At 36.6% G+C, this 26,237-nt stretch overlaps 1 protein-coding gene across 1 annotated transcript in view; it reads right to left on the reverse strand.

Annotated features, from left to right (window-relative positions):
• WDR78 (WD repeat domain 78) overlaps positions 1 to 26,237 on the reverse strand; it is a 105,299-nt gene that overhangs the window by 24,759 nt on the left and 54,303 nt on the right. Inside the window, 2 exon segments of the mRNA XM_003892020.5 lie at positions 5,926 to 6,120; positions 21,059 to 21,214. Of these exon segments, the coding sequence (XP_003892069.1) occupies positions 5,926 to 6,120; positions 21,059 to 21,214 (351 nt within the window).

A 26,237-nucleotide genomic window follows, 5' to 3' on the forward strand; every position in this document is an offset into this window, starting at 1 on the left:
ATTTATTTATTTTCATTTTTTAGAGATGTGGGGGTTGGGGAGGTCTTACTATATTGCCTAGGCTGGTCTTGAACGCCTGGCCTCAAGGAATCCTCCTGTCTTAGCCTCCCAAAGTGCTGTGATGACAGACATGAGCCACTGCACTTGGCCAAGATCCATCTGTTTTCTACACATGCCACATATGTGAGTTGAATGAGAACTGTGGTGAGTATCAACATCCCTGCATATTTCATATTTCAAGTACTTGACAGTGGTAGTAATCTCTGAAGTCCCCTCAAGAATGTGTTACTGCTTCTGGTTTACTATCATTATCACTCAAAGCCCATAGCTTTACATTTTAAAGTTTAGGGTTCACTCATGGTACTGTATATTCTACAGGCTTTGACAAATGTATAATGACATGTATCTGCCATTGTAGTACCATATAGAGTAACTTCACTGCCCTAAAAATCTTCTGTGTTCTTCTTCTTCATCCCTCTCTGGTCCCTCATCCCTGGAAACTACTGATCATTTTACTGTCTCCATATTTTGCCTTTTCCCAAAATGTCATACAGTTGGAATCACATAGTATGTGGCCTTTCAAATTGGCTTCATTTGCAGAGTAATATGCATTCAAATTTCCTCCAGGTCTGCTTCTGACTTGATAACTTAGTGATGAATAATATTCCATTGTCTGAATGTATCATAGTTCATTTATCCATTCACCTACTGAAGGGCATCTTGGTTACTTCTAAGTTGGGGCAATTATGAGTAAAACTGCTATAAATACCCATGTGCAGGTTTGGTGTGGACACAGTTTTCAGCTCATTTAGTTAATCAACAGATTACTAAATCGTATGGTAAGAGTATGCTTAGGTTTTTTGTTTGTTTGGTTGGTTTGTTTTGTTTTTGAAGACAGCGTCTCACTCTATTGTCCTGGTTGGAGTGCAGTGGCACCATCTCGACTCACTTTAACCTCTACCTCCTGGGTTCAAGCAATTCTCATGCCTCAGCCTAATGAGTAGCAGGGACTACAGGCACCTGCCACCATACCCGGCTAATTTTTTGTATTTTTTAGTAGAGCCAGGGTTTCACTATTTTGGCCAGGCTGGTCTCGAACTACTGTCCTCAAGTGGCCTGCCCACCTCAGCCTCCCAAAGTGCTGGGATTACAGGCATGAGTCACCACACCCAGACAAGAGTATGTTTAGTTTTATAAGAAATGACCAAACAATATTCCAAAGTGGATATACCATTGTGCATTCCCATCAGCATGAATGAGACTTCTTGTTGCTCCACATCTCCACCAGCTTTGAGTGCTGTCAGTGTTTTGGACTTGCCCATTCTAATAAGTGTGCAGTGATACCTCATTGTTGTTTTAATTTGCAATTCCCTAATGAAATCTGATATTGAAAGGTCAGGTGTAGTGGCTCACACCTGGAATCCCAGCACTTTGGGAGGCCAACGTGGGAGGGGAGCTTGAGTTCAGGAGTTCAAGATCAGCCTGGGCAACAAAGTGAGACCTCATCTCTACAGAAAATTTTTAAAAATTAGCTGGGTGTGGTGGTGCATGCCTGTGGTCTTAGCTAAGCCAGAAGCTGAGGCAGGAGGACCGCTTGAGCCAGGGAAGCTGAGGCTACAATGAGCCATGATTGTGCCACTGTACTCCAGCCTGGGTGACAAAGCAAGACCCTATCTCAAAAATAGGCGGGGGGGTTGGAGGAGGAGGAGGAGGAGGATGAAGAACAAGAACAAGAAGAAGAGAAAATAATATGATGTTGAGTATCTTTTTGTATGCTACTTTGACATGTGTATATTTTCTTCAGTGAGATATCTCTTCGGGTCTTTTACCCATTTTTAATCATGTTGTTTATTTTTCTTATTGTTGGGTTTTAAGAGTTCTTTGTATATTTTGGATAATAGCAATTTATCAGAAATGTCTTCTGAAAATATTATCTTCAGTATGTGACTTGTCGTCTTATTCTCTTGACAGTGTCTTTTGCAGAGCAGAAGTGTTTAATTTTAATGAGGCCCAGCTTATCAATTATGTCTCTCAATGGATCATGCATTTGGTGTTGTATCTTAAAAGTCACTGTAAGACCCAAGGTCATCTAGTGTTTCTCCTATGTTATCTTCTAGGAATTTTATAGTTTTGCATTTTACATTCAGGTCTACGATCCATTTGAGTTAATATTTGTGAAAGGTGTAAAGTCTATGTCTAGGTTCATATTTAGTACCATTTGTTGAAAGACTATCTTTTCTCTATTGTATTGCCTTCCTTCTTTTGTCAAAGATCAGCTGACTATATTTTGACAGATCTATTACTAGGTTCTCTATTCTGTTCTATTCTATATTCTTGTTTATTCTCTTGCCAATAGCATGCTATCTTGACCACGATCGCTTTATGCTAAGTCTTGAAATATTAAATATCTATATTAGACAAGAAAAAAATGTGAAATCAATGATCCAATTTTCCATTTTAAGAAACTAGAAAAGGAGTCAGGAACAGTAGCTCATGTCTATAATCCCAGAATGGGAACAACTCTTATTTAAAATGGTGCTGAAACAACTGGAGATTCAAAAAAAAAAAAATCTTTAAACCTTAACTTAGTCCCTTAATAAAAAAATTAATTCAAAATAGATAACATGATAGATATGTTAATGTGCTTCACTATAATGACCTTTTTACTATATATTTATCTTGTAACATCATGTTGTATACCTTAAATATACACAATAAATTTGTTAAAAATAAAAATAGGCCAGACGCAGTGGCTCACACCTGTAATCTCAGCACTTTGGGAGGCCGAGGTGGATGGATCATTTGAGGTCAGGAGTTCAAGATCAGCCTGGCCAACATGGTGAAACCCCGTCTCTACTAAAAATACAAAAATTAGCCGGGCAGTAGTGGTGTGCGCCTGTAATCCTAGCTACTAGGGAGGCTGAGGTGGGAGAATCCCTTGAGCCTGGGAGGAGGGAGTTGCGGTGAACTGAGACAGGGCCATTGCACTCCAGTCTGGGCCACAGAGTGAGACCCTGTCTCAAAAAATAAACAAATAAATAAACAAACAATCCAATATAGATAGTAGACCTAAACATAAAAGCTAAATCTATACAGCTTCTATAAGAAAACTGGGACGTACAAATTTGTAAACTTGCGGCAGGCAAAGATTTTTTAGAGAGCTCATGGAAAGAATTAATTACAAAAGAAAAAATTGACAGATTAGATTTCACAAAAATAAACTTCTGTTCATCAAAAATTTTTTAAGAAAATAAATTCGCAATCCATAGACTTAAATATTTGCAAAATATGTAACTGACTAAAGGTTTGTATCCAGAGTATATAAAAATAAGCTCTTACAACTTGAGTTTTTAAAAGACAATTCAGGCTGGGCACGGTGGCTCATGCCCTGTAATCCCAGCACTTTGAGAGGCTGAAGAGGATGGATCACCTCAGGTCAGGAGTTTGAGACCAGCCTGACCAACATGGTGAAACCCAGTCTCTACTAAACTACAAAAATTAGCCGGGCATGGTGGTGGGTACCTGTAATCCCAGCTACTTGGGAGGCTGAGGCAGGAATCACTGGAACCCAGGGGGTGGAGGTTGCAGTGAGCCAAGATTGTGCCTTCACACTCCAGCCTGGGTGACAGAGTGAAACTCCATCTCAAAAAAAAAAGAAGAAAAATTTTTTAAAAATTAAAAAAAAAAGTCAACTCAACTTTAAAATTGGTAAGAGACTTGACCAAACAGTAAACAGAAGATATTCAAGTGACCAAAATAAACCACATAAACAAGAACTCAGTTTATAGAACAACACTAAAAGGATTGCCAACATCAAGTGTTATAAAGAATGTGGAGCAACTGAGACTCTTACACATTGCTGTGCGAGTATAAGATGGTATAACCACTTTGGAAAAGTATTTTACTGTTTCTTAAAATGTTAAACATCTACTCAGTAATCCAATAATCCCATTTGTAGGTATTTTCACAGGAAAAATTAAAACATCCATTTACCAAAAGGCTCACACAAAAATGTTCATATCAGCTTTACTCTGAATATCTCCAGACTGAAAATATGCAAGTGTCCCTCAACATGTGAATGGATAAACAAATCATTATGGTATATTCATATACTACAGCATTACTTGGGGAAAAAAATGAACTACTTATACACGCATCAACCTAGGAAATCTCAAAAACATTGATATTGAATGCAAGAAGCCAGACTCAAAAGAATACTTACTTTATGAACCCACTTATATTATATGACATACCAGAATAGGGAAAGTTAATCTATATTGATGGAAATCAGAGCAATGCCTGTGTGTGTGTGTGTGGTGGGGGTTGGGGAGTGGGGTTAAGGTTTACTTGGAAAACTGCACAAGGTAACTCTTAGGGTTAATAGACAGGTCCTCTGTCTTGATTAAGGTATTGGTAACTCCAGTTTATACATTTTCAAAATGTATTTTTATATATAATTTAAAATATATATTTCATTGTATATAAATCTTACCTAATTAAAACATTTGCTAGAGTATTTTTATTTCTTAGATGTGTTGAAAGAAGTGATGTGCCAACAGTAACATTTACATTGTTACATTTACATTTTGTTTTATAAATGTCAATATACACAGTACTATGTGAATTGCAACCTTACAACTCTTTAAATATAGGATGAAAAATACATATATATAAGTGATTAAAATGTTTAAATATCAACCTAATGTGAGAGAAGGAACACAGTTTTTCAATATTCTTCTAGATGCATGCAGGCAAAAAGATTTACAACCATTTGTCACACATACTATTCTGTAACCTTTTTCTTTTCAAATGTAACCATATAGATTAATTTTGACTTGAAGAATCAAGACAAATTTCATAAAGGAAGTTTCCTTAATCCATATTTGAAAGCTGGGAATACAATAGGCAAGCATGGGGTGGGGATAGACTGTCAAGCAAATTCCAACTAGAAGTACTAAGGCAGGAAAATGTAGGTTCTATTTGAGGACTACCAGATAAGTCTAAATATAGCTAACTTTTAGAGTCTCCAAAGCAATATGATAATACAAAGTAATCTGTGGCCATATTGCAGATATCTTTTGAATGATACACTTTGAGCTTTGTAACTTATTCTAGGCAATGGGAAAACATTGAAGGTTTTTTGAGTGGTTTAGGATACATAAGCAAAGTGCGCTGATATAGCAGAAATAGAACTAGAACTTGAGATGGTTGAATGTCTAGCTTTTCTACTTACTATTAACTTCACAAAGTTTCTATAGCCTTCATTTTCTTCATTCATGTATTTTTTAATACATGATGAAAGGTTGATTAAGATAATCTCTAACATCCTTTAAAATATTCTGTTATCATATGAGATGGGATTTGTAGCAATGAGAACAGGAAGAATGCCCCTGCAATAGATTTGGGAGTAGTAACAAAAGTAAGAACCTAGAAAGTAACAACGATAATGGAAAAGAAGAGGTTGAATATGAGAGATACTGTAAAAATGAATAAGTAATTGAATGCAGGAATAAGGGAGAACCAAGAGCTATAGATGCTTAGGAAGTTTTGAATCTGAGACAATCTGCTTCTGTGGGCATCCTAGTCTGGACTCTAGTGTTACTCACACATTTAGGGCTGAAAGCTTTAGAAACATGTCCTCTGATAATGATAACTCAACCTGGAGATCACATTTAGAAATATATACTAAAACCCTTACATTTTAAAAATTATTTGAGTTTGTCTAAACATAATATCTTCTTTTTCTTTTTTTAAGAGACAAGGTCTTGCTCTGTCACCCAGGCAGGAGTGCAGTGGCATGATCATAGCTTTCTACAACCTTGAACTCCTGGGCCCAAGCAATCCTCTTCCTCAACCTCCCTAAGTACTGGGATTATAAGCATAAGCAACTGCACCCAGCCTAAACATGTTTATTTTTTTTAATACCTTTCAAAACAGGAAGCTGACGATAAGCTGCAAGTTTTGGCTGAAATATATTTTCCATTAGAACTCGTTCCATAAAAAATAAGTCCTGATGAAATTTGTCAGATTTTAATATTGCATCTGAGTGGTCTTCCTCATCTTCACGGATTTTTGCCAGAATTACGTTTTCTATGTCCATCAGAGAACTAGTTTCACTATCTACAAAATACAAACATGATACAATGATAAAATATTCAAATGGATGATTCATACATTCTAAAGATTTTTTAAATGACATTTCATCATTTGTATTTATTTTCCTCCAGTTTTCAACAACTTTAATAGACATTTATTGAATATCTTATGTACCAAGCACATGAAAGATGCACATACCTCATTTTGGAATTCTTTTTTTTTTTTTTTGAGAGGGAGTCTCGCTCTGTCGCCCAGGCTGGAGTGCAGTGGCCGGATCTCAGCTCACTGCAAGCTCCGCCTCCCGGGTTTACGCCATTCTCCTACCTCAGCCTCCCGAGTAGCTGGGACTACAGGCGCCCGCCACCTCACCCAGCTAGTTTTTTGTATGTTTTAGTAGAGACAGGGTTTCACTGTGTTAGCCAGGATGGTCTCGATCTCCTGACCTCGTGATCCACCCGTCTTGGCCTCCCAAAGTGCTGGGATTACAGGCTTGAGCCACCACGCCCAGCCTGAAATTCTTAACCATCAAAAACTATACTATTTTTCAGAACATAGGCAATGATAACCTCCTGAGGTAATTTTTATCCTTATTCTTTTAAAATTCAAGTTGAAATAAGATGATCAGTCTTCAGAAAAAGGTCTGATTTGATTATTGCTATATAGAAATACTGTACTATTGTATTAAGTTTTCTATTGCTGCTGTAACAAATCACAGTGGCTTAAAACAATGCAAATTTATCTTATAGTTCAGTAGATTAGAGGCCTAACAGATGTCACTGAGCTAAAACCAAGAAGTTGATAGGGCTTTGTTCCTTTCTGAAGGTTCTAAAGGAGAATTTGTTTCCTTGATTTTTTCAGTTTCTGGGGGACACCACAATCTTTCCTTCATCTTCAAAGACAGCAAGATTGATTACATTCCTGCTGACCTTCTTCTGTCATCACATCTCTCTCCAAGATCACAGCTGGAAAAGGTCTTTTACTTTGTAGTACCCCATGTGATTAGATTGGGCCCAATAAGATTATCCAGAATAATCTTTCCATCTGAAGATCCCCATTGTAATCACATCCGGAAAATCTCTTTTGTCATGTTAGGTAACACATTCACAGGTTCCAGGGATTGGGGTGTGCACAAATTTGCGGGACTATTGTTCTGCCTACCACACTACTTAGTAAACTCTTATTTTAAAAAAAGAATGAAGGAAACTCTTGCTTCTTTACCTTTATAGATAGAGGGAGCGTACTTCTCCTTATTCCTCCTGCTAAATTCAACTAAAAACACTGGAAATTTTAGAAAACAACAAACATAAGCAGTCTTTGAAAGGTGAAGAGAAGGAATGGGTATTCTTTTTGCCTCATATATTCCAGATATGGAGCTGAAGAAGTCAGCAACCTGGGAACACCGATGGGCACAAGCAAGAAAAAGTCCCCAAAAGAAGCCTCCTCTCTTTAGCCAAAGGACCAGGAAAAGCGTAGCCTTGAAAGAAAGAAAGCTTTTAGATGGCAGCCATTCTACTCCAGCCAAGCATAGAAAAAACTGTAGCCCCACCCATGTGACAAAGGCCAAGTGGGAGCCTAGTCTTCCACCCTCACTAGGCTGTAACAAGGCATCCCAAATCCCTGACTTTTCACTGTGTATGGTGTCAGAGAAGGCCCAGCAGGCAGGCAGGACTTTCATCCCTACCAAACATAATGATAGTGGTCCCCTTCCTACAGTGTCAGTGGAGATCAGCTGGGGAGCCTGGAATTCCAGCCTATCTAGTAGTAACAAAGTATACCTCCCTCTTCCCATTGGAGTAGTCAGAGTTGGACTAGTGAAGAGTCAAAACTTTTAACACTCCCCAGCAGCAATGAGAACAACCCCCACTGTGTAGTGTCAGTGTAGGCCACATGTATGGCATTAATGAAGCATTCCTATACCTCCTAGCCATGGTGTTGTCAATGAAAACTGGAGCTCCTATCACTGCCCCATGGTAATGAAGACAACACTTCCCCTAATGTCACTGGAGGTCAAGTGGCAAATATAGACTTCTACCCCTACCTGGAAATAATCAGGCAGTGACTCCCACTTTCCCCTGCCAGAACAGTGTCAAACAAAGCCTGTTTAAATGGAAGTTTAGAAAAGATTCAGACTCTTACAATACCCCAAATGTCCAGGTTTCAATTGAAAGTCACTCATCATAGCAAGAACCAAGAAAATCTTAACTTGAATGGAAAAAGTCTCTATACACCAACATCAATGTTACAATTATCTGACAAAGAGTTTAAAGCAAGCATCATAAAAATCCTTCAACAAGTTATTTATGAACACACTTGAAACAAATGAAAAAATAGAAAGTATCATCAAAGGGATAGAAAGTCTCAGCTAATGAATAGAAAGTCTTAGCAAATGAAAAGAAGAACCAACTGGAAATTTTAGGAGTGAAAAACATAACTAAAATTTAAAACTCAGTGGATGGGCTCTACAGCAGAATGGAAGAAAAATAAATCAGTAAACTGGAAGAGAGAACAATGGAAATAACCCAATCTTTAAAACAGACAGAAAAGTCTGAAAAAAATGAAGAGTCTCAAGAACCTCTGCAACCATAACAACATATGTACCATTCAAATCATTATCATCTGAGGATTGGAGAAATGGGGTGGGCCTGAAAAAGTACTTAAAGAAATAATAGCTGAAAATTTCCAAAATTTGGCAAAGGACAACAAATATATTCAAGAAATGAATAAATCACAATGAAGATAAAGAAATGCACACCAAGATGCACCATACTAAAATTTCTAAAAACAGAAGACCAAAAAAAAAAAAAAAATTCTAGAAAGCAGCAAGAGAGAAATGACACCTTATTTTTAGGTGGAAAATAATTTGAATAGCAGCAGATTTCTCACTGGAAACCCTGGAGGCCAGAAAAAAGTGGTACACATTCTTGGGGTTCTGAGTGGAAAGAATGGTCAATGCAGAATTCTATACCCAGTGAATTTTCCTATGGGAATAATTCTACACCCAGTGAATTATCCTGTAGGAATAAAGAGGAAATTAAGATATTGTATTCTCAGATGAAGGAATACTAAGAATTTGTCTCAAATAAATAAATAAACAAATAAAGTCTTCCCTAAAGAATGGCTAAAGGCAATTCTCTAAACAGGAAGAAAATAAGAAAGGAAGTTTAGAACATCTGAAAGGAAAAACCAACAGTGGGAAGAGAGAAAATAAGGATAAATAGGATATACTTTTCTTATTCTTTTGAGTTTTCTTAATTATGTTTGACAGTTGAAGCAAAAATTATTACATTGTCTGATATAGTTTTAAATGTCTAAATATTAAATGTTTATATATCTAAATATCTTTCTAAATACTTAGAAGAAATATTTAAGGCAAATATAAATGGGGGTGGAATCTAAAGGGAGGTAAGGTTTCTATACTTTACTTGAACTGGTAAAATGTCAACATCTATGGACTATTGTGTATGCATAATGGAATACATAAAGTAAATAATAAAAAGTTGCACATAAACTCAAAACACTACAGGTAAATTAAAGCAGAATTTTAAAAATTGTTTGAGAAAGCAGCAAGAAAGCAGGAAGAAGAGAGAAACATAAGATAGATAAGATAGAATAAGCAGAAAAAAACAGCAGACTTAAGGGCTAACATGCCAATAAAACATTAAATACAAATGGTCTACCTATACCAATTTAGAGATAAAGACTGGCAAAAAAAATTGGATTAAAAACATGACTCAAACATATGATGTCTACAATAAATTTATTTCAAATATACAATGTAGATAGGTTGAAAGTAAACAAATAAAAAAAGATATAGCAGGCAAACATTAACCAAAAGAAAGCAGGAGGGGCGATATCAACATCATATAAAGTTGACTTCAGAGCAAAGAAAATTACCAGGGATATATAGCAACATTATGTTATGATTGTACCGAGAAGACATAGCAATAATTAGTGTTTATGCAAAAAAAAAAAAAAAAAAAACAAGGCTATAAAATATGTAAAGTAAAAATTATTAGAACTGAAAAGAGAAATAATGGTCACATAAAATTTTGATGGAATAAAGACATAGAAAATCAGCAAGGGTATATATGAATTCAACATCATCAACTAAAAAGATGTAACTAACATTTATATAATATTCCATCTAGTAACAGCAGAATACACATTCTAGGTCGTATAACAAACCTTGACAAATTTAAAAGAACAGAAATCATAGTGTGTTAAAAGAAGAGAAATCATAGTGTCTTCTCCAGTCACAGTGAAATCAAGCTAGAAATCAATAATGGAAAGATAACAGGAAGATCTCCAAACACTTAGAATCTTAAAAAAAAAAATGCTCTAAATAATCTGTGTCAAAGAGGAAGTCTCGAGGGAAATAAAAAATATATGTAATAATGAAAATAAAACACAACATGTCAAAATTTGTGGAATACAGATAAAGCAGCACTGATAGGAAAATTTACAGCATTAAATGTATACATTAGAAAAGAAGGAAAGTCAAGTCAATAAGTTCCCAATTCAAGAAAAAAGAAGAAGAGGAAAAAAGAGCAAAATAAACTTAAAGCAATGAGAAGGAAGAAAATAGAAGAGAAGTAAATGAAATTAGAAACAAGTCAGTGAAATAAAGAATTGGTTCCTTGACAAGATTAACAAAATTGACAATGTTCCATCAGACTGACAAAGAAAAAAAGAGAGAAGAAATAAATTACCAAAATCAACAGTAAAATAGCAGATACTACAGATCCTACAGACATCAAAGTGATAATAACAAACAACTCTACGTCAGATAAATCTCACAACTTAGATAAAATAAACCAATTATTTAAAAAAGCTATTACAAATTATATTATAATATTAATAATATAATTTGAATATTAAGAAAATTAAATTCGTAGTTTAAAAAACTCACTCACAAAAAATCACCAAGGATGGATGATTTCACTAAAGAATTCGACCAGAAACTTAAAGAATTATCACTAATTCTACCCAACCTCTTCCAAAAATAGAAAAGGAAAGAATACTTGCTTATTCATTTTATGAAACTATTATAACAAAGTGAGACAAAGTACAAAAAAGAAAGCTATATTATCTCTCATCAACATCAACATAAAAATCCTTAGCAAAATATTACAACACAGAATTCAGCAATATATAAAAAGAATTATTATACATGATGACCAATTGAAGTTTATTCTAGGATGAAAGAGTTCTTCAATGTTAAAAAATCAATCAAAGTAATCCATTACGTTTAGGCCAATGAAAATAAATCACATGATCATATCAATCAATTCAGAAAAATCACTTGACAAATCAACCATTTATGAAAAAAAAAATCTCTCAGAAAAATAGAAACAAGCGGGGTATTATGGACAGAATGATTGTGTCCCTATAAACTCATGTGTTGAAATTCTAACCCCCAATGTAATGGTGATTAGGAGGTAGGACCTTTGGGAGATAATTAAGTCATGAGAGTGGAGCCCTCATGAATGAGATTAGTGTCCTGAAAAAGTTACCCCCAGAGAGCTCTTTTGCTCTGTGTCTGCCATGTAAGGATACAAGAAGTTAGCAATCTGCAACATGGAAGAGGGTTGTTGTGATTTTTATTGTTATAACTTCTTTCTAATTTGGTCTTGAGTTCTCTCAGTCAAGTAGCTATAGGCCAAGATAGCTACTCTCTAGAAGAGCCCTGACCAGGAGGAATGATAAATTCAGGTGTGTTGGTCAGGTGAGACACCATGAGGAAGTGAAACCAAAATGCACAAAACAGCAAAAATGTGTTACTCACAGGTCTCAGAGACATTACTGGTTATTATTCTCCTAACAAGAAGCTAATGAGAAGCACAGAGGAAGCAAAGAATTCAATCACCAGGAAGGGAGTGAGAAAGAGAGAAGACATGCAGAACTATGCCTCATAGGCATTACCCCTTAGGCTTTCCCACAGGTTTATGGATTGACGAGCTTAAAGAAAACATGCCTGAGTCAGGGAACTTACATGATTCTAGTGTTGACCATTATGTTTTATCATGGTCAGCAGCTGTAGGGTATATTGAGTTTTAGGCCTGTGAGATGAGGAACAAGTGGGCTCTATGGCACACAATCACATAGCAAAGTTTTATGTTTTAACTAGGCTAAAGGTGATGGGGGTACAACACAGTTTCAAACAACTTATGTCACACCTAAAAGTGAATGACAAGGGAGCAACTATATTAAACAAATTTACAACAAGTGTCCCACACCAGAACCCAACCATTCTGGCATTCTGATCTCGAACTTCTAGCCTCTAGAACCACGAAAAATAAATTTCTGTTATTTATAAACTTCCAAGCCTAGGGTACTTTGTTGCAGCAGCCCAAACTGACTGAGACAAGGATGTCCCTCCACTTGAAAAAGACCATCTACAAAAAACTACTGGTAACATTATACTTTTTTTTTTTTTTTTTGAGACTGAGTCTGGCTCTGTCGCCCAGGCTGGAGTGCGGTGGCCGGGTCTCAGCTCACTGCAAGCTCCGCCTCCCGGGTTCCCGCCATTCTCCTGCCTCAGCCTCCCGAGTAGCTGGGACCACAGGCGCCCGCCACTTCGCCCGGCTAGTTTTTTGTATTTTTTAGTAGAGACGGGGTTTCACCGTGGTAACATTATACTTAATGGTGAAAGACTGAATTGTTTCTTACAATCAAGAACAAAGGCAAGAATGTCTGCTGTCACCACTCTTATTCAATATAGTGACAGAAGTTCTAGCAGAGTAATAAAGTAAAAAAAAGGAAATAAAAGGCATGTAGATCAGACAAAAAAAAAAAAAATGATACTGTCCCTAAATGCAGTTGACATGATTGTGTATGCTGAAAATCCCAAGGAATACAAAAATTCTCTTAGAACTGATGTGCGTATTCAGCAAGGTTACCGCATACAAGAAAAACATACAAGAATCTATTGTATTTCTAAATACTACCAATAAACAGGCAGACACCAAATTAAAAACACAATACTGTCTGGGTGCAGTGGCTCATGCCTATAACCCCAGCACTTTGAAAGGCCAAGGCAAGAGGATCAGTTGACCTCAGGAGTTCGAGAACAGCCTGGGCAACATAGTGAGACCTCGTGTCTACAAAAATTTAAAAATTAGCTGAGTGTGGTGGTAAACACCTGTAGTCCCAGGTACTTGGGAAGCTGAGGTAGGAGAATTGCATGAGCCTGGGAGGTTGAGGCTGCAGTGAGCCATGATTGTCCTGCCGCATTCCAGCCTGAGTGACATACCAAGACCCTATCTCAAACAAAACAAACAGAATACTATGTGCAATTGCTTAAAAAAAAAATACTTATGTGTAAATCTATCAAAACATGCACAGGGCTTGAATGCTGAAAACTACAAAATGCTGATTTAAAAAAGGTTAAGGAAGATCTTGGCCGGGTGCAGTGGCTCACGCCTGTAATTCCAGCACTTTGGGAGGCAGAGGCAGGCAGATCACCTGAGATCAGGAGTTCAAGACCAGCCTGGCCAACATGGTGAAACCCTGTCACTATTAAGAATACAAAAATTAGCCAGGTGTGGTGGTGTGCACCTGTAATCCCAGCTATTCGGGAGCTGAGGAAGGAGAATGGCTTGAACCCAGGAGGAGGCAGAGATTGAAGTGAGCCAAAATCACGCCACTGTACTCCAACCTGGGTGGCAGAGCAAGACTCTGTCTCAAAATAAGTACATAAATAAAAATGAAAATTAAAAAAGCTCAAAGATCTAAATAAATGGAGACACACTCCATGTTCACAGATTGAAAGACTTAATACAGTAAAGGTATCAATTCTCTTTGTACTTAATGCTTTGATATCCTGGGGCCTTGCTAACCCTGCAGGAACTGCCCCCACTAGCATTAGCCAATTCCTAAAGATAGTGAAGGATTCACCTGATAGCATACCTTTCATATGCAAACCAATCAACCAGAGACCATAACCCAACTGCCTCCTTAACAGAGCTTTCCCACTCAGTCACTATTCCCTTGCCCTAATTCTCCCAGGGCCAGCTACAAGACAACTAGGAATATGCACTAAACCCCAGAGCCCACTGAAATTACTCAAACTAGCCAATCCTAAACTTGCCTACTTTGCCTCACCATTCCTTTCCCTAGTAGCCACAATAAAGGCTCTTGCCCATGTTTTCCCCATCACTCTCTGCCTTCTGACCAACTCTGGCACTTATATATGTAGTTCATGGCATGAAATGTCTCCTTCTCTTGAGATCTGTGAGTATAACAATAAGCTATCTTTGCAATGGCAATCATCTCCTGATCTGTTGGTTTTGCCATACCTCAATAAGAACAAAACCTACACTTTAAAACAATGTTGTCTGCTTTCAATAGAAAGATATAAATAGAATAAAATTAAAGAAATGGAGAAAGATATACTACCTACACACTAATCAAAGAAGTTGGAGTAGCTACATTTAATTACAGATGAAGCAGACTTCAGAACAAAGTAAATTATCAGAGATAAAGAGGGGCATTACATATGAAACATGGGTGAATTCTCCAAGAAGACATAATAATCTTAAATGTCTATGGTGCAAAAAACAAGACTACAAAATATGTAAAGCCCTCTGATAGAGCTGAAAGGACAAGTCCATTATTATAGTTGGAGACTTACTCCTCTATATCAGTAATTAACAGATCAACAGACAGAAAATCAGTAAAGATATAGGTTAGTTGTTGTTGTTGTTGCTGTTGTTGTTTTGAGACAGTTTCACTCTTGGTTGCCCCAGCTGGAGTGCAATGGCATGATCTGGGCTCATTGCTATCTCCACCTTCCGCATTCAAGCAGTTCTCCTGCCTCACCCTCCCAAGTAGTTGGGACTAAGGACGCCCACCACCAAACCCAGCTAATTCTTGTATTTTTAGTAGAGACGGGGTTTTGCCATGTTGACCAGGCCAGTCTTGAACTCCTGACCTCAGGTGATCCGCCCATCTCAGCTTCCCAAAGTGCTGGGATTACAGGGGGAGCCACTGCACCTGGCCAGATATACTTGAATATCACCAGCAATCAACTGAATCTAAATAACATTTATAAAATAGTTAATCCATTATCAACAAATAAACATTTTTCTCACGCTCACATGGTGCATTTACCAAGATAGACTATATTCTGGGTCATAAAACATGTTTTGAAAAATTTAAAAGAATAGAAATCACATATAGTCTCAGAATACAAAGGAATTAAATTAGAATTAAATAACAGAAAGATAGTTGGACAATCCCAAAATATTTGGAGATTAAACAAAATATTTATAAATAACAAATAGGTCAAAGAAGAAGTCTCAAATGAAATTTTAAAATATTTTGAACTAAATGAAAAGGAAAATACAACTTATCAAAATTTGTGTGGTACAGCAAAAACAGTTCTTAGAGAAAAATTTTAACATTGAATACATGTATTGGAAAAGAAGACAGATCTAAAATCAGCAATATAAGCTTCCACCTTAGGACACTAGAGAAAGAAAATAAACATAAACCTAAAGCAAGCAGAAAAAAAAAGAAAAGTTTGAAACCAATGACATCAAAAACAAAAAATCATTAGAGAAAATTAATAAAACCCAAAGTTAGTTCTTTGAAAATATCAGTAAAATCCATAATTTTTTTTTTTTTTTTTTTTTTTTTTGAGACGGAGTCTTGCTCTGTCGCCCAGGCTGGAGTGCAGTGGCCGGATCTCAGCTCACTACAAGCTCCGCCTCCCGGGTTCACGCCATTCTCCTGCCTCAGCCTCCCGAGTAGCTGGGACTACAGGCGTCCGCCACATCGCCCGGCTAGTTTTTTGTTATTTTTTTTTAGTAGAGACGGGGTTTCACCATGTTAGCCAGGATGGTCTCGATCTCCTGACCTCGTGATCCACCCGTCTCGGCCTCCCAAAGTGCTGGGATTACAGGCTTGAGCCACCGCGCCCGGCCAAAATCCATAATTTTTAGCCAGGCTAACCAAGAAAAACAGAAAGAATATTTAAAATTGCCAGTATGAGAAATGGAAGGTGTCATCACTACTGATTCCATGGACCTAAGAGAATAATAAAGAAATAATGTTAAAGACTCTGCCCACACATTTTTCTTTTTTTTGAGATGGAGTTTCACTCTTGTTGCCCAGACTGGAGTACAATGGCACGATCTTGGCTCCCTGCAACCTCTGCCTCCCAGGTTCAAGTGATTCTCCTGCCTCAGCCTCCTGAGTAGCTGGGATTACAGGCATGAACCACAACGCCCACCTAATTTTGAATTTTTAGTACAGACGGGGTTTCTCCATGTTGGTCAGGCTGGTCTCGAACTCCTGACCTCAGGTGATCTGCCCACCTCAGCTTCCCAAAGTGCTGGGATTACAGGTGTGAGCCACCGCACCCGACCTTCTGCCCACAAAATGTATAACTTAGCTTGAAATGGAACAATTCCTTAAAAGGCACAAACTACCAAAACTCACTCAAGGAAAAATGGATAATCTGAATAGGCCTATATCTATTAAAGAAGCTGAGTCAATAATTAATAACTTTCCAAAATAGAAAGCATCATGCTTTCACTGGTGAATCCTACCAAACACTTAAGGTAAAATTATCATTTTTATACAATCTATTCCAGAAAATTGGTGAAGAGAAAATACTTTCCAATTCTTTTTATTAGGCTAACATTACCCTAACTCCAAAACCAGATGAAGACATTACAAGAAAGGAAAATTACAGAACAATGTCTCACATGAAAATAATGCAAAAATTGGCTGGGCACAGTGGCTCACGCCTGTAATTCCAGCACTTTGGGAAGATGAGGCGGGTGGATCATGAGGGCAGGAGATCGAGACCATCCTGGCTAACATGGTGAAACCCCGTCTCTACTAAAAAAAAATACAAAAAAATTAGCCGGGCGTGGTGGCGGGTGCCTGTACTCCCAGCTACTCGGGAGGTTGAGGCAGGAGAATGGCGTGAACCCAGGAGGCAGGGCTTGCAGTGAGCAGAGACGGGGCCACAGCACTCCAGCCTGGGAGACAGAGAAAGGCTCCATCTCAAAAAAAAAAAAAAAAAAAAGAAAGGAAATAATGCAAAAATCCTCGATAAAATATTAGCAAATAGAATCCACCAATGTATAAAAAGAATTATACAACATGATCAAATGGAGTTTTTTCAAGGTATGCAAAGCTAGTTCAACATTCAGGATCCAATTAATGTAATCCATCACATCGACAAGCTTTTTATATAATCTATTGATATATAAAAACATATATATCAATAGATACAGAAAAAATCCATTGCACATTCATGATAAAAACTCCCAGCAAATTAGGAAGAGAAGGGAACTTCCTGAACTTGCTAAGGAACAGCTATATAAAACCTACAATTAACGTCATACATCATGGTGAGAAACTGAAAACTTTCCCCCTAAGAAGATTAGGATATCCCTTCTCATACAGGAAAAAATGGTGATAAGTTTTTAGATATAGCATCAAAAACCCAATGTAAAAAAGAAAAAAATCGATAAATTAGACTTTATTTAAATTAAAAATTTCTCATCTATGAAAAACCCTGCTAATAATAATGAAGAGACAAGTCACAGACTAGGAGAAAGTATGTACATGTATCTGATAAAGAACTAAATTGTACATAGGACCCTTAAAACTCAATACGAAAACAAACAGCCAAATTTTTAAAACGGCAAAACATCCACATAGATATCTCACCAAAAAAGATATAAAGATGCTCAATATCACATTAGGGGGTTGTAAATTAAAACAATAATGAGCTACCACTACATACATATTTGAGTGGCTACAATCCAAAAAAACTAACAATACCAAATGCTGGCAAGAATGAGAAACAGGAATGCTCACTCACTGCTAATGTAATGCAAAATAGTACAACCACTTTGGAAGATAGTTGGTAGTTTCGTAGAAGGCTAGGGATAGTCTCACTGTGTGATCCAGCAATTGTGCTCCTAGATATTTACTCAAATGAGTTGAAAACTTACGTCCACACAAAAACCTGCACATGAATGTTTGTAACGTTTTTATTCGAAATTACAAAAAATTTGAAGCAGCCAAGATGTCCTTCAATAAGTGAATATATAAGCAAACTGTGGTATACCCATCCAATGGAATATTATTCAGTGACAAAAATAAATGAGATGTCACGTCATGAAAAAACATAAAGGAGGCTTAAGTGCATATTGTTTAGTAAAAGGAGCTAGTCTGAGAAGGCTACACATATTGTATGACTTCAACTATATGACAATTTGGAAAAGACGAAACTATAAAGACAATAAAAATAAAAATATCAGTGACTATCAAGGGTACAAGAGAAAGGAGAAATGATGAATAGGTGGTCCACAGGGGATATTTAGGACAGTGAAACTATTAATTTTTTGCTGTATAAAACTGTAATGGTAGAAACATGCCATTATGCATTTGTTAAAATACAAAGAACTATACAACACAAAGCATGGAACTTAATGTAAGCTATGGATTTTAATTAATGATAATGTATCATCATTGGTTCACCAAGTGTAACAAATATACCACATTAATGCAAAATATTAATAATAGGGGCCACTGTGCACAGAAAGTAGAGAGATGAAGGGATTTTATGGATCTCTTGGTACTATGTGCTTAATTTTTCTGTAAATCTAAAACTGTACTAGAAAATTCTATTAACCGCCGGGCGCGGTGGCTCAAGCCTGTAATCCCAGCACTTTGGGAGGCCGAGACGGGCGGATCACGAGGTCAGGAGATCGAGACCATCCTGGCTAACACGGTGAAACCCCGTCTCTACTAAAAAATCCAAAACACTAGCCGGGCGAGGTGGCGGGCGTCTGTGTTCCCAGCTACTCGGGAGGCTGAGGCAGGAGAATGGCGTAAACCCGGAAGGCGGAGCTTGCAATGAGCTGAGATCCGGCCACTGTACTCCAGTCTGGGCCACAGAGCCAGACTCCTTCTCAAAACAAAAAAAAAAAAGAAAATTATATTAACCAATTTTCTAAACCTACAGCACTATTTCAGAAGAAAAATCATTTTTCTCTATCAACTGAGATATAGTCTTACATTCAAAGGTAAATATTATTGGACTTTTTCTCCCCTTGAGTATGATAAATAGAAGGTTAAATGCAACTTGTATAATACATTCAAAGTTTAAATGAAATAAAAATATTTCTTAAATCAAATATGGACCATATTTAATTTTTTTCCTTTCTGTTTCTACTATAAAAATCTCAGTGTCAAAAGGACCTCAGAGGTAACTAGTCCTAGTTTTCATCTGGATTTCTTTCACATTTTCAATAAATCTGATTATTCAGCTTTGTTCCCTATTTCTTTCCATTTTTTAACTTTCTTATCCTAATTCTAGTTTCCCCTACTCCCTTGACTGGCTATAATACTAAAATAAAGTATATCTTTATTTTCTATGGTAGTTATTGAATATGATTTTATTATCCCTTTTGGTTTTTAAAAGCACACCCATACACACATGAAATACTCTGAAAGATTCACAAATTGAGATTTATTTTTTGTGGGGGATTTTGCACTTGTACATTTTTGTAGGTCAATGGCCTTAATGGTGTGGAAGAAATAGATCTAATATAAAGTCCCAATGTAATTTCCAGTCTAAGATTGGATTTTTCTGAGCAGTTTTTGATAGCTTCTACAAGTAAACCTATTGTATAGACATTCGTGCTTAACAAAAACAATGTTTCTTTAGTGATAACTAATACTAAATAATTTATTCTTCCCCTTCATTATTCTCTTAGAAAATTAACTATTCTTCATTATAAACAACTTTCAGTAAAACGTAACTCTAGTCTACATGACCATAAACATACTTAAAGAACTATGGAATGAATATAGGCCACTTATTGAAAGTTAAGATTCAAAGAGACTAGTAAATAAGATTTTTAAAAAGGAACAAGTTGAAAGGTCTTTGGGATCTATAGTCTCCTAAGGAAATGTAGTCAATTATAAATAAGATAATTGTTTTCTGGAAATTATTAATTCTCTTTAAACTTGTTATTTCAAAATACTTATACTTACTGATTTACTGAACTTGAAAATATTCCATTTGTTTTTGGGTCAAAATTAGTGAAAGTAGAAACATTTCCATTTAATTTAAAAAATTTGCCAAAGCTTCAAAAAATGTATCAGGTTTTAGTTATTCTAAAATAAGGACCATCACCTAAATGCAGTAAAACAATTTTGTAAGAAAAAGATACAACATTTCAGAATAGGAAAAGTAAAAGTAGATAACTATAAACTATTCAGAAGTGGAATTGAGCAAACTTTTTATAACTAGTCTTAGTAAAGCTTCTTCCACATTGTGAAATTTATTTGGAAAGTTACAACTTTGTATTGATTTTAATTATAACATTTCATCTTAAAAATTAAAATACTAGAAGCTAAAGTTATAGTGTAGGGTTTCTCAACCATGGCAGTACATGTACTGACATTTTAGGTTGAAAATTCTTTGTTGCAGGGACCGTCCTGTGTACTGAAATATTTTCTGCAGTATCCCCGGTAGATGCCCTCAGTCATGAAAAACAAGAATGTCTCCAGACATCCAAATGTTCCCAGGGGAAGTAAAAGAGCCCCAAATTAAGAGCCACTGTTGTTAATGTATAAATCCATTTTAGGTTGTCATAGAGGTAGTATACCTTTTTCTCATAAGTAATCTAATTGAAAGAAAGGGAGATAGAAAATAATGGAACTCACACGTATGAAACAGGGTTTAAGAGCAAAAGGAAAGGTACACTAGAGAAAGAGACAAACTGAAAATTCTTGACAGATATCCAAGAAAAATGTAAATCTTTCAGTTAAGTCTAAGACCAGGTGATAGAGTAATAGTGCTATTTCTGAGTAAAAGTTGTACTTTTCATGGTCCATCAGAAAGAAAACATTGTAACTGCCAAAAAAGAATGTATTAAAAATGCCATGTTAAAGTCATTCAAAAAAACTAAAATAAATGAAATCTCACTTTTTTCTGTAGTGCTCCCTGGCAATCTTTGGTCCTGATCTTTAGGAAGTACATTTGTTTCACTACTTGACTCAACCACAGATGATTTTACTGATAAAGATGAAAGTTCCATAGCATTGTAAGAATCATACAAATCCCAGGCAGTGGACATTATGCCTAGATAAAGAGACAGAAAGGTAAAAATTATTTTAAACCAAATTCCAACATTTTAGCTTTATAGATAACTAGTCACAGAAAAATCTAAGATAAGAATATCTACTGTTGCCTGATGCAGTTGCCTGTGCCAGCTACTTGGTCCACCTGAGGCAGGAGGATCACTTGAGGTCAGGAGTTAGAGGCAGTAGTGTGCTATGATGACACCTGAGAATAGCCGCTGCACTCTAGCCTAGACAACATAGTGAGATCCTCTCTTTAAAGAAATTAAAAATTAAATAAGAATATACTGTTTATTTTTTTAAAATACTATTGTTTTACAATATAACAGGAAGTGGATAGAAATGACAAAGAAATACATCATGAGGATACCTCAAGACAGCCTTAGTCATCACACTATTAGTATCTACAAACACTTTAGTGCTTTAAGGATAACTCCAAATTATCTTCACAATATCTTCTGACCATCACACCTCCCTCCCCTCTACCCCACACTTGTACAGCATAATCTCATTGGTCTGTCATTATAGGGCTGCCTTGGTGATATGCATCTGGGCAAATATGTTATAACAAGACTTTTATGTTCCTTTACTTATGTTTAATACATAATATATTGTCAACTGTTTTATTCGAAATTATAAAAAATTTGAAGCAGTCAAGATGTCCTTCAATAAGTGAATATATGAGCAAACTGTGGTACACCCATCCAATGGAATATTATTCAGTGACAAAAATAAATGAGCTGTCAAGCCATGTAAAAACATAGAGGAGGCTTAAGTGCATATTGTTTAGTAAAAGGAGCTAGTCTGAGAAGGCTACACATATTGTATTTTATGTTAAAAATAAAATCTCAAAATTCATGCCCTAATGTTATGTAAAAGATGGGTAATAATGAATGATTGCGACTTCCCGATTTTATAATTATATACTATTAAAGCTTATTTTAACTGGTATCAGAAAAAAAGCATTCCAAACTGTGCCTTTTTTAAAAGCATTTCTCAGTGTAATACATGTTTAAATAGTTGTTAAAAGGCAAAGAAATGCAGGTGTCGACAGATGGAGATTGCTAGCAAGAGGTAACGCACAGGTGATATGGGCAGTTCAGTTACAGCATCTGCTATAAAAGAAAAAAACATTTAAAAGAGCAAGCTAGGCCAGGCGCGGTGGCTCACGCCTGTAATCCCAGCACTCTGGGAGGCCGAGGCAGGCAGATCACAAGGTCAAGAGATCGAGACCATCCTGGCCAACATGGTGAAACCCTGTTTCTACTAAAAATAGCTGTGCATGGTGGCAGGCATCTGTAGTCCCAGCTACTCCGGAGGCTGAGGCAGGAGAATTGCTTGAACCCAGGAGGCAGTGGTTGCAGTGAGCTGAGATCGTGCCACTGCACTCCAGCCTGGGCAACAAAGCGAGACTGTCTCAAAAAAGAGAAAGGAAATGATCAACCCAAAAGTTAGGAGAGTGGATACTTCTGTCAAAGGTGGCTAGAAGAAAGAGGGTTGTGATAGGACAGTGTACAGGGGGCTTCTAATCAACGGGGGATGTTCTATTTCTTAAACTGGCTGGTGAGTACATGGTGTTGATTTTTTCTTTACACTACACATGTATGTATTATATGCTCTTCTGTTTGCAGTATACATTTCATAATAAAGTTTTTAAATAATGAAAGACAGTTTACACTAAAGAATTGAGATGCAGATTAATTAAATATTAAGATTTTATGGATGCTGGGCGTGGTGGCTCACACTTGCAATCCCAAGCCTAGCCAAAATAGTGAAACCCCATCTTTACTTTGGGAGACCAAGGCGGGCAGATCACTTGAGGTCAGGAGTTTGAGACCAGCCTGGCCAACATGGTGAAACCCCATATCTAATAGAAATACAAAAATTAGCCCGGTGTGGTGGCACGTGCCTGTAATCCCAGCTACTTAGGAGGCTGAGGCACGAGAATCGCTTGAACCTGGGAGGCAGAGGTTGCAGTGAGCCAAGATTGTGTCATTGCCCTTCAGCCTGGGTGTCAGAGCAAGACTCCATCTCAAAACAACAACAACAGAAAGATTTTACAGATAAATAAAAGTGTACCTTTTCCTTGCCTGATTTTGGATGAAACTGGAAGAGATGCAAAAATCAGAGAAATGGAGATCAAAACATTACCTTTATCACTGATAATTCTAATTGAAAAGTGTAGCCTTAAGTCTGCAACTAAATGGACTTCCTAATTCTTCCTTCCAGAATATAGGGGAGAATTACTAACCAATAATTGTCACAGCTAGAAAAGCACAGACTTCCTCCATAGGTGTAAGAACAGCCCAGATTGCATGCTTTCTGCAAGTGAACAGACTTAACAAAAAGTGACTCAGCCAGAAATGACTGCACTTCATTCCTTCTTCTAAATTCTCTTATCAAATTAGTCACTTCTCTTTTCCTGAGAATGAGGAAATAATGTATAGACAGAGGCCAAAAGTGTTAATGTAGCAGAAGTTCTTTCTGTAAATGTTCACGAAAAGGGAGGAGTAAGTTTTCCCTGACAGTATACATATAGTCACTAATGATAAAGATGGCATTTCACATAATTGAGTTTCAACTTAACTATGAAGGCCTATTGAAAAGGAAAGCAGGAACTGGATTAAGAATGGTAAAGGCGGCAGGATGTGGTGGCTCATGCCTCATCCCAGCACTTTGGGAGGCTGAGGCCAGTGGATCACTTGAGGTCAGGAGTTTGAGACCAGCCTGGCCAAAATAGTGAAACCCTGTCTCTACTACAAATACAAAAATTAGCTGGGTGTGATGGCAGGCGCTTGTAATCCCAGCTACTTGGGAGGGTGAGGCAGAGAATCACTTGAACCCAGGAGGCAATGGTTACAGTGAACTGAGATTGTGCCACGGCACTTCAGCCTGGGTAACAGAATGAGACTCTGTCTCAAAAAAAAAAAAAAAAAAAAGAGTAAATAAGAATGGTAAATGCAAGCTAGATGCAGAATTCAGACCGATAATATACCTAAGTATTCTGTCCTCAGGTTAAAGAGATTGTATAATGTCAGCAAGCATCTAAGTTATGAGAGTGATCAATATGTCAATCTCATGTTTTAATGTAAATTGGTTGCCTTCTATGTTTGGTGAACAGCTGAAATCCTAGCCTATCAAGTCATTATCCTTCTGGGAACTACTATCACCTCACTCCTATGTCAGATCTCCTGTTCAATGTATTTTACTGTCTTCTTCTATTTTTGTTTCACAGTTGGTTTTGGTTGAGCACATCCTTGACTTCTTAAAAAAGTATACAGGAGAGGTAAATTATTGTGATACTTTGCATATATGAAAATACCTTTATTCTGTCATCATACTTGATGTTTGGTTGGATGTAGTATCTAGACTGGAAATTATTTACCTTCTAAATTTTGAAGGCAGTTGTATTAGCCCCTTTTCATGTGGTTATGAAGACATACTCAAGACTGGGTAATTTATAAAGAATTTTAATTGGCTCACAGTTCCACATGGCAAGAGAGGCTTCAGGAAACTTATAGTCATGGTGGAAGGCATGTCTTACATGGCAGCAGGTGAGAAAAGTGAATGACGAGCAAAGGGGGCAGCCCCTTATAAAACAATCAGATCTCATGAGAACTCACTACTATCAAGAACAACATGAGGGTAACCACCCCCATGATTCAATTATCTCCACTCTTCCCTCTCACAACATGTAGGAATTATGGGGATTAAAATTCAAGATGAGATTTGGGTGGGAATGCAGCCAAGCATATCAGCAGTGTTCCATTACATTCTTGTTTCCAACCAGTCTGATGTCTTGTTCTCTACACTGACCTATTTATTTTTCTCTCTGGTAGTTTGTGGACATTTTCTGTCCCCCACATTTTAAAATTGGTAATATGCTGGCACTTGTTGTTCCCCTTCAATCTTCCAACTTTTGACTTTCAAGTCTGAGAGGTTTTACTGAATTATCTCCTCCCCTCCATTTTCTATTTTAGGAACCATTATTTACTATTGAACTTCCTGGATTGGTCCTCTAATTTTATTGTTTCTCTTGGATTTTCCATCCTTTGTTTTTCTTCTCTACTTCTTGGAATTTTTTGTTGTTGTTGTTATCTTCCAAACATTTTATTAAGCTATCAAGATCCTTTTATTCTTTGAATTTTTTTTTTTAAAGAACATTATGTTCTTGTTCCATGAATGCAACAGATTCTGACAGCGTTTGCTCAGTTTTGGGGGCATTTCTGTGGAGGGACACGTTGTCAGAATTACCTACTCTGTCATTTTTGCTGCATTATCCTAGAACTATTTTTTTTTAGTTAATGCTCCTGAGGTAGCTAAGTAGACACTGATGTCACCTACAAATAATGACTATTTGTTTTTGAATCCTTATAAATATTAATTCTGTTGCTGTCTTACTGCAATAGTTGGAACTACCAAAACAAAGTTGAAGAGTTACTGTGATAAATGACACTATTTTCTGGTTCTTATATTTAATGGATCACAGCAATTATTATCTCTAGTGGTTCACCTGCAAGCAAAAATTTTGCTTTTTATTTTACATATTTTATCAAGAAGAACCATACCATTCCTGTACAGATAATTTCATCAGGAATGAATGCTGAACTGTATCAACTGTTCTTTTTGGCATCTATCATTCTTGTTTCACATTAAACCTATAAATATGATTTTGTAATGATGGATCATAGGTTTCCTGATATTTAATAATCTTTATACTTCTAGAATAAGTTGTTACTATAGGGATTCCTAATGCCTTGAGGGTTCAAATTTAGTACTACTATATTTTTAATTTTTCCACATATCTATGAGATTAGTCTGTATTTTCTTTGTCGTGTTTTGTTAACCTTGTTTTAAAAACTAGTAAATATCCTAATAATTTAAATAACTTGGAGCAATTTAAATAACATGGTGTGATGGTTAACTTTATATGTCAACCTGACTGGGCATAGGATGCCTAGCTAGCTGGTTAAACATTGTATCTGGGTGTATCTCTGAGGGTGTATTCACAAGAAATTAGCATT

This window comes from Papio anubis, chromosome 1, assembly GCF_008728515.1.
Source record: "Papio anubis isolate 15944 chromosome 1, Panubis1.0, whole genome shotgun sequence".
Taxonomy (NCBI): domain Eukaryota; kingdom Metazoa; phylum Chordata; class Mammalia; order Primates; family Cercopithecidae; genus Papio; species Papio anubis.